This window comes from Aplidium turbinatum, chromosome 5 (assembly GCF_918807975.1).
Source record: "Aplidium turbinatum chromosome 5, kaAplTurb1.1, whole genome shotgun sequence".
In the NCBI taxonomy this organism is placed as follows: domain Eukaryota; kingdom Metazoa; phylum Chordata; class Ascidiacea; order Aplousobranchia; family Polyclinidae; genus Aplidium; species Aplidium turbinatum.
The window spans coordinates 4,954,931-4,964,669 of record NC_137476.1 but is presented as its reverse complement, the minus strand read 5'-3'; the positions used below and the strand labels follow the sequence as shown (position 1 = coordinate 4,964,669).

Here is a 9,739-nt window from a genome sequence, read left to right as displayed (position 1 = left end):
CAGCCGGTCATGCCACTGCTGGCAGATGGCCTCCACATGTGTTTTCACACCATTCTGTCTTTTGCTGTTCTCATCCAGGTGATACCAATCTTTTCTTCTATTTCATCTCGCCATCTTCTTTTTGGTCTCCCTCTAGTTTCTTTTGCATACGGTATCTTGGTGTCTATTCTGTGGTTATCTTTGTTCCAGACAATTGTTCACCAAATCAAACGTCATGTAAAACCGTTCAGGTCTACTGAATCTTAGCGTATTACGTAATGGAATATTTCTAAAAAATGAGCAAATTGCATTATCGCTTGCAAGACCTGTAAAACATTGCAGCTGCAGCATAACATTACATCATCGTTAAATCTTTAATTACTTGAACAGGTGTAAGCCAAACTTGAACAGGTGTAAGCCAAACGTGAACAGCTGCTTGAATAGCTTATCATTGCTTATCATTATTACGTCACAGTAGCTGCCTACGTGCGTTTGAAATATTGCAATCTATTCTCGTCATTTTTAAAATTGTTGCTTGAAGAGTGGTCGAATATTTAACTGTTTGCTTAGTGCTTGCCAGCTGGACAAAATTTCCGTCTTTATCCAAGTAATTTGCATTGTAGTGACAAGTTTAGTGGTGTATCGCGTTGCACCCCAATTTCGACAGCCTTGGGCTATTTTTACAGAAATACACTTTTTGAATAGACGTTTTCAAAAAAGTGTTTCTTTCGGTCATTGCATACAGACGAACGGATCCGGAAATCTTATGTTACAATTTTCCCACGAAGAGATTATGGTTTACCGTTGTGACCAATCTCGGCCCATCTGTTGTCTGTCATAAGTATATGGTCAATTATATCCATGTCATTTTATCTAGCCTATTTTGTGTGCATTGAAGATTTGTTCAATCAAACAATATACTGATCAACTATTGGTTTCAACTTCACTGTTCTACTAGTTTTAACCTAGAGAACTAGACTGCCATTAAGTATTACTTAAGACGAAAAAAGTATAGCTTTCAAAACGTTTGCTGAACATGAATTTGGTAGCCTCATTTTGGGCTCTTTATTATTTGAAATGATGTTTCCTGGATTAGATTGACCCTATTTGAATATCACATTGATTTCCACCTTGAGGAGCATATAGTCAGGTTTACTATGTCAATTAAAAGAGTTTCGTTCAAAATTTTGGGAGATTAGCAAACCTATACATTTTATGAAACCTGAGGCCACGAGGAGTCCGAAAAAGTTGATTACATTTGCAGAGATGTCCGCATGGCCGCCATTTTGAATTTTCAAAATGGCTGCCGCAAAATATATGTTTTGTTCTATCTCGGCTCCTAATAAACTTAGAAACTTCATCAAACATGCTAATCCTATTCTTTAAAGGTCAAGGAATCCATTACAAGCATACCTAGATACCTAGCGTAAATCACTTTGCAATTATCCGCCATATTGGTTTTCAAAATGGCCATCGAAATTATATTTGGTTATATTACTACTTACTAGTTGAGATATAAACTTCATTCAACATGCTAGTGCTAAGTTATGCTGACTAAAAAATTCATTAGAAGCAAGCGTGTACACCACTGTCATATTTTTAAGACAACAGAAAAACAATTCAATTTTCTAACAGCTGTAGCCTAGTTATTTACAATATCTGCATAGTCTAATAGCGAGGATCATTTTCATCATGCCACTACCAATGTAGGCTACATCACTACACCCATACAAACACTACCACACTGAACAGTTGTTATTTCACATTTCGTCATCACTGTCCTGAGTCTCATTTCCAGCATTACAGTCAACGTCATTTTCGCAGTCTGTCCCACACAGACACAAGTCGGTGCAGGTTAAGTTGTTGCTTCGACACGAACATCTCTGGGTTGAGTTGTTGGTTTTGCATTGGCATCGGTCTGATACTTTTACAGTTTTTTTACCCAACCAAGTTAAGATTTAGCCTAATTGTCAAGCGTTGAATTATCTGACCGACAGTGCATTTCAATTTTTATTAACTCTAACAATGTTGAATATAAAACCTAACAACGGCCAACAATGCCTGTTATACATTAGGCTACTGTTACCGGTACTGTATAAGTGTATATATAATAATAGGCTACATACATTGTCATGGTGTTGATTACGTTTTTGACTCTCATTATTTCAATAAATTTTCGGTAATCGCCATAGGCTATCCTAGTTCACAATCACATATTATATTGGTCGTTGGTCTGAATCTTTATTCTTAGCTTTTTCAGTCCGAGGATGGAGATTCAAACCAACGACACCCTGTTCTCAATGCCAGCGGATAAATCCCTTTTTCGTTCATTAAATTAGTACTGTAGGCTATATGTCTGTCTCTACTCATCTGTGTGTATGAATGAAAAATTAGATCTATTGTATCTTACAAGATAATCACCATAATTTGACATACATTCAGACGTGGACACTGGCACACTACTTTTTAAGTATATAATGGTAGCGATGATTTATTTTAGTCAGAGTATCTACAGCGGCAAAAGTGCAAATCTGCAAAAGAACGATGGTTAGAAGAAAAGTGTGAAAAAATTGAAAGGCTCAAAGACATCAGGCCGAAGGAACTGTTCAAGGAAATACGTTTTATATCCAAAAGCGGTCCTGTATTAACCTCGAAGTGCAATCGATCTTCTGATGGCAAAATTCTCTATGAACCGAAAGATGTGAAGAAACGTTGGGAAGAGTACATTAGGCTATTACCCTTTTTCAAGATGACAGAGAAGATATTGATAATAATATGATTAATTGTGAAACTGGACCACCAATATTAAAGGAAGAAGTACAATGGGCTTTAGATACTTCGAAAACCGGCAAAGCAGCAGGCCCAGATTAAATTGTGGTAGAAATGTTGATTGCCTTGAAAGAAGATGGAATAAACTTGTTGTGGAATCTCATTAGGCTACCATTTATGAAAGTGGTGAGTTACCTAAGGATATGCTGAAATCTCCTTTTATTGCTCTTCCGAAAAACACAATCACACTTGAGTGTGGAAATCACAGAACGATAACTTCACTGTCACATGCATTAAAACTGCTCTTGAAAATTGTCCTCCAAACAATACGAAGAAAGATTTTACCGGAAATATCTGCTTGCCTGTTAAAAACAATGAAAACTATTAATACTACAAAAAGTGCTCAATGCCAAGCAAAAAGGCAAAGCAGAGCGAATTAAATCAAATGTAGTTATTACTATCTGAAGCCTTTACAAATTGTTTCACCTAACGGATCATCAGAAGGTCTTATTCAAATAGAATCAAAAGAATTGCCTGTTATGCTTGTTATTATGTTATGTTATGTTATGTTATTGCCTGTTTATTGCTTGCCTGTTATGTATTTTAGTTTATTTGCATTGAAACGATGTACTTTGTTTTCGTTTCCCTCAGGTCTTCTCTTTTGCTTAGTATACATCCGCCTGCTTTTGTTAATTGGCACTTCTCGTTTTGGGCTTACTTTGCAGGTTTCACACTATATCTTGGTTGTGCAATTTTATAATAAAACAGAATTCCAGTATGACTCTGATTGAATGAGCTAAGAACACAACAGAGTTATTTGGCGACGAAGATGGGATGCTGAACGTCTGAACGAGAAACTTACAGTGGTACGCAGAAGTGTTCAGTCTTAGTCCCTACGAGTTTTACTTTCTACAAGTTCTAGTTTTTTTTAAATTATTTACAATATGGAAAAAGTGGTTGAATTAATGCAGTCGCAGCTAGAACATATGCGACAACAAATGCAGCAACAAGAAGAACAGGCGCGACAACAAAGGCAGCAACAAGAAGAACAGGCGCGACAACAAAGGCAACAGCAAGAAGAACAGGCACGACAACAAATGCAACAGCAAGAACGTCATCATGAAGAACAATTGAAGGAGTTAATTTCAGCCCTCAAAATTCCATGCGAATCAGAAAACCAGAATCGATTATTTCAAGCCATTCCAAAATTTTGTGAGTTTGATTCAACTTTAGAACTTTGGACTGATTATTGGTCACGTTTTTGCACATTTGTAAAAGCACAGTCCGTTCCTGATGATAAGAAGGCTCAAGTTTTCCTCACTAACCAGTCAGCCAGCATCTACAAGATGATCCTCAATCTGGCCGCACAAGAGTCTACAGCAAAGCCAATCAATGAACTTACAATGGAGGAAATTTCTAATTACATGAAGGCACAGTTCGACCCTAAGCGCTTCGTTATTCGTGAACGATTTCGCTTCTGGAGCAACTTGAAGCGGAAACCAGGTGAGACTGTTCCAGAATTGGGTGCACGAATAAGGCAAGCCGCTGCCACGTGCGACTTTTCTTCTATTACTAATCCTTTAGATGAAGCTTTGCGTACTTGTTTTATGTGCTCGGTAGGAAACGAAGCAGTTCTTAAAGCTCTCTTTAAAATTAAACCTGATGATCTTACTTTTTCACGTGCTCTTGAAATAGCCATAGAAACTGAAGACGCTGCCAAAGTGGCTAAGGAGACGGTGTTTGGCACTGAACCGTCGGTGGTACATAAAGTTAAAGGCACCGATAGACGATATTCTTTCAAGAAAGCTACAGTGGCCAGTGCTAATGCGAACAAGCAAAGTAAATGCTATCGATGTGGTAACTCTAATCACCTTGCTAACAACTGCAGATTTAAAAATGCGGTCTGTCATTTCTGTAAACTTACAGGGCATGTACAATCCGCATGTCGTAAAACAGCCGCTCAAGTTCATTCTTCTAAGGTCAACTGCATACAGGAGGTAAATACTGTTCATAATTCGTCGAGTAAAGTTCCTAAACTCGAGGTTCAAATTTTTATTAAGTCTTTTCCCGTCTTAATGGAACTTGATACAGCTACAGGGGGAAATTTCATCTCTTCTAAAGTTTGGTCGCAGCTAGGCAAACCTATCCTGCAGACTCCGCAGCTACATTTTCAGTCGGCAAGTAAGCACTCGATGCCTATTATTGGATCTTTCACTGCCGAGGTGAGCTGCAACAAATCGGGAAAGACGACCACAGTTCAATTTATGGTATGTGAAATCCCTAATCTTAACTTATTAGGGCGTGATGCTATTCAAGCACTAGATATTTCGGTAGATAAGTTCTTTTCTTCATCTTTACATGCTATTCATCGTCACAACGACATAGATTTTAACTTGCAAAAATCATGTTCCGAGTTATGTGACCAATACGAAGACTTATTTAAACCTGAGTTAGGTTGTCTTCAGGATTACGAATTAGAGATTGAGTTTAACTCTGATTGTAAACCAGTGTTTTCAAAGCCCAGACCAGTGCCTTTCGCCATTCAAGAAGACTTAGCTCTTGCCTATGACGCCGGCATAGAAAAAGGTATCTGGACACCTGTACAATTTTGCGACTGGGGAACTCCTGTTGTACCAGTTCGCAAGGCTTCTACCGAAGGTAAGAAATCCAAATTAAGGGTTTGTGGTGACTATTCTTCGACGGTTAATCCACAACTTAAAACTCACAGGCACCCTTTGCCTCTTCCAGAGGATTTAATGCGTAAACTAGGGGGTGGCCACGGATTCACTAAGATTGACCTGGCAGATGCTTATAACCAGATTAGGTTAGGTCCAAAGAGTCGAAAAATATTGGCATTAAGTACCCATAGAGGGGTTTTATTGCAAAATGTTATGCCGTTTGGCATCTCTTCTGCCCCAGGCCATTTCCAAAAGATAATGGATGATTTAACTAGTGACCTTCCAGGTGTAGCAGTGTACCTGGATGACATTTTGATAAGTGGAGCTACAGCGGAAGAGCATTTCCAGAACCTTAAACGACTACTCGATCGTTTATCTTCGAAAGGTCTTAGATGTAGGAAGGAAAAATGTAGATTTGCCCAGGCAAATGTCGAGTACTTAGGTCATGTTCTTTCTAAACAGGGGATTTCAAAGGGTCCTAAAGTCGATGCAGTACTGAACATGCCTGCTCCTTCCAATGCTGGTACCTTACGTTCTTTTCTGGGGTCGGTTCAATTTTATTCTAAGTTTATGCCCCCAGAATTTTCTACGGTAGCGCAACCGTTATATCATTTAACCAAGAGTGGTGTTCCTTGGAGCTGGGAACATAAAGAAAAATGCGCTTTTGCAAAATTAAAAACGTTTCTTTCCGCAGACGATGTTCTCGCACACTTTAACCCGTTGCTTCCTTTAGGAATTGCATGCGACGCTTCAAGCGTGGGCATTAGCGCCACACTGTTTCACCGCTCCCCGGACGGAAGCGAGAGGCCAATAGCCAATGTGTCGAAAATCTTGACGAAGGCTCAAAGAAACTACAGCCAAGTCCATAAGGAGGCTTTGTCTATCATCTTCGCTTTGAAGAAATTTTATCAATACCTCTACGGTAGGAATTTTATTTTGGTAACGGATCATAAGCCTTTACTTTCACTTTTTGGTCCAGATAAACCTACCCCTTCGCTGGCGGCTAACCGGTTAGCACGCTGGGCGTTGTTTTTGAGTCAATTTAGTTATACTATAGAGTATCGCAAAACAACACATCACCAAAATGCTGACGCCTTGAGCCGTCTTCCGTCCAACGATGACACAATTTTTGATGGGGAGGAAAGTGCAGATGATGTTGATATTGTCTGCGCAATTGATACGTTGGATTCGCAGGTTAGTCATTCCGATTCTTCTACTTTGCGCAAGGAAACTTCCAAGGATCCAGTCTTGTCTAAAATCATTCGCTTTACACAAGAAGGATGGCCTGCGAAATCAAACTCTAACGATCCAATAGAACAGTTTAGAAGAGTTGCTGATTCTCTAACAACATGTTATGGTTGTTTATTATATGGTTCTAGAGTAGTTATTCCTTTTAAACTCCGCAATGATATTCTTTCTCTTTTACACGAAGGTCATTTCGGCATGCAGCGAATGAAACAGCTGGCCAGGACAGCAGTCTACTGGCCCAATATCGATGCGGACATTGTCGACCTCTGCCGAACATGTACTACATGTGGTGAGCATCAAGCTGCACCAAGCAAGGCTCCTATCCACCCATGGATAGCTCCAGAGAAGCCTTGGAGTCGAATTCATGTCGATCACGCTATTAATTTTTTAGGTTCTAATTGGCTTATTGTTACCGATGCTTATAGTAAGTATCCTTCTATTCACCCAACTTCTTCCGTATCGACGTCTGCTACTATTGATTTTTTAGAGCAGGATTTTGCCCATTTTGGATACCCCCACTCCATTGTCTCAGACAATGCGACTACGTTTTCTTCAGAAGACTTCAAGAATTATTGTAAAGCTAGGGGTATAGTCCACATCACTGGAGCACCATACCATCCAGCTACGAATGGTGCTGCCGAGCGTTTGGTGCGCACTTTCAAGCAGGCGTTGAGAAAATCGTCGTTACCGCCTAAAAGTGCCACCACTCAATTCTTGATGCAGTTTCGCCGTACGCCTAATGCCAGTGGTTACTCTCCTAGTGAGTTATTAAACCACCGACAACTACGTACTAAATTAGATATTTTACTTCCTTCCTCAGCTCAGATCACGAAACCATCGACGAGTCCTTCGCCTCGGAAACAAAACCGGAAAACAATTAACTTCGATGTTGGTGATCCTTGTTATGCTTTATACTTTGGTTCCAGGCAAAGCCGAAGCCCTCGGTGGGTTCCTGCCGTCGTGGTGAAGCGACACGGGAGTCGTAGTTTGCAGGTTCGAGTGGACCCTCGAGGTCCAATATGGAGACGCCATATCAACCAGCTACGTCCGCGTTACATCTCGCCGGAAGACGGGGACCCAGGGGAGACTACCTTCACGTCGTCATCGACAGCTGACGAGTTTCCAGTTCCATCGACGCCGATTGCGACCGAGGATTCATCGACGCCGACAGCGACCGAGGATTCATCGACGCCGATTGCGACCGAGGATTCATCGACGCCGATTGCGACCGAGGATTTATCGACGCCGATAGCGACCGACGATCCATCATCGTCATCGCATCAAGAACAAACATTAAGGCGATCAAAGAGAAGACGCCAACCACCTCTTCGTTATGGGTGGTCATAAATTTTATTGGGGAGGTGTTATGTATTTTAGTTTATTTGCATTGAAACGATGTACTTTGTTTTCGTTTCCCTCAGGTCTTCTCTTTTGCTCAGTATACATCCGCCTGCTTTTGTTAATTGGCACTTCTCGTTTTGGGCTTACTTTGCAGGTTTCACACTATATCTTGGTTGTGCAATTTTATAATAAAACAGAATTCCAGTATGACTCTGATTGAATGAGCTAAGAACACAACATTGCCAATACGGATTCATGCCTGACAGTGGAACCAGAAATGCAATTTTTGTAGTTCGCATGCTGTGTGAACGTTCAATTCAACACCAACAAAATGTATTTCTATGTTTCATAGATTATCAGAAAGCTTTCGATAAAGTACGCCATTTCCAGCTTCTTTTATCACTAAAACGAATTGGGATTGATGATAAAGATTTTTGTATGATACACAATCTATACTACAAGCAGCAAGCCGCTGTCATGCTTCCCGATGGAATCACTGAATGGATGGAAATATCAAGAGGTGTTCGACACGGCTGTGTCATGAGCCCAGATCTCTTCAATTTGTACGGTGAACTCAACCTTAGAGAACTGTAAGAAATTGATGAAGGAATTAATATAAACGGAAAACTTATAAATAACATTCGAAATGCAGATGACACAGTTTTGCTTGCAACGTCACAATGTGGTTTGCAAATATTACTAGATCCAGTTCAAACATCTAGTGAAAAATATGCACTAAAAATAAACATTAACAAAACCAAAACTCTGGCAGCCTCGAAACATCTTCCTGAACCAACAATTTGCGTTTACTGCAATGATAACAAAATTGAACAGGTTCAAAAATTCAATTATTTGGGCTCAATACTGAATCCAAGCACCAGATGTGAAGAAGAAATCAGACGACGCATTGCATTATCAAAGTCAAGTTTCAACACCATGGCAAAAATCTATCGAAAGCTCTCCAAAACCTCAAAAATTCGTTTGTTAAAATGGTTTGTTTGGTCAATTTTGATGTATGGATGTGAAACCTGGACGCTAACGGCAAAAAGCCAAAAAAAGCTTGAAGCTGCAGAAATGTGGTTTTACCGAAGAATTTTTAAAATCCCATGGACAGCTTTTCGAACCAACAGAGCAGTTCTCTAACAGATGGGCCAGGAGCAGCAACTAATGAGATCTTTAGAAATGCGGCAGCTGAAGTTCTTGGGTCACATCATAAGGGAAGGCGAACTTAAAGATTTATCTTTAAGTGGAAAAATACTAGGAAAACGGTCAAGAGGAGCTCAAAGATTCACATTTTTGCACAATTTTCAACCACATATCAAAATCCCTACTAAATTTTGGCAAGACACACGAGATCAATCAAACTGGAACATCATTGTACATCGAGGGCTGTATCAGCTATAATACCTACAGAGAGAGATCTACAGCCGCAATAGCAATGTCACATTTTTCTCAATATAGCAGTAGCATAACGGTGCTACATTTGCTTCAGTCGTAGCCTACTTTCGCTACTTGCCAATTTAAACCGAAAAAAAAAAATGTTTTTATATACAGATTTTTGATGGAAACACTTCAGGCATGGCCAAATGGCGGATTGCGATCCGGTTTCGGATCTTTTCAACTTTTTTTGTGGATCTTTCAAGTTGGTTCTCAAAAAAACTTCAAAGTATTTATTTTAAAATTTGTTTAAATTTTTTCTTTTAGTCTATAATGCCTACATATAT

The 9,739-nt window shown here is 39.7% G+C and overlaps 1 protein-coding gene across 1 annotated transcript; it reads left to right on the top strand.

Moving 5' to 3' along the window:
- Positions 1–3,692: 3,692 nt before the first annotated feature.
- LOC145770865 (uncharacterized) lies at positions 3,693–8,609 on the top strand. Its single transcript, XM_082582608.1, has 5 exons — positions 3,693–5,406; positions 6,121–6,287; positions 6,621–6,783; positions 7,066–7,799; positions 8,406–8,609. The coding sequence occupies exons 1-5, from the start codon at positions 3,693–3,695 to the stop codon at positions 8,607–8,609; spliced, it is 2,982 nt and encodes a 993-aa protein (XP_082438734.1).
- Positions 8,610–9,739: the final 1,130 nt, after the last annotated feature.

What these genes read in the sequence shown, in the direction of transcription:
- LOC145770865 (XM_082582608.1), top strand. Translation starts at nt 3,693, where the DNA reads ATGGAAAAAGTGGTTGAATTAATGCAGTCGCAGCTAGAACATATGCGA. An exon ending in TCGCAAGGCTTCTACCGAAG is followed by an intron (nt 5,407 to 6,120) that starts GTAAGAAATCCA and finishes TTCTTTCCGCAG; the next exon opens with ACGATGTTCTCGCACACTTT. An exon ending in CTCAAAGAAACTACAGCCAA is followed by an intron (nt 6,288 to 6,620) that starts GTCCATAAGGAG and finishes TTGGATTCGCAG; the next exon opens with GTTAGTCATTCCGATTCTTC.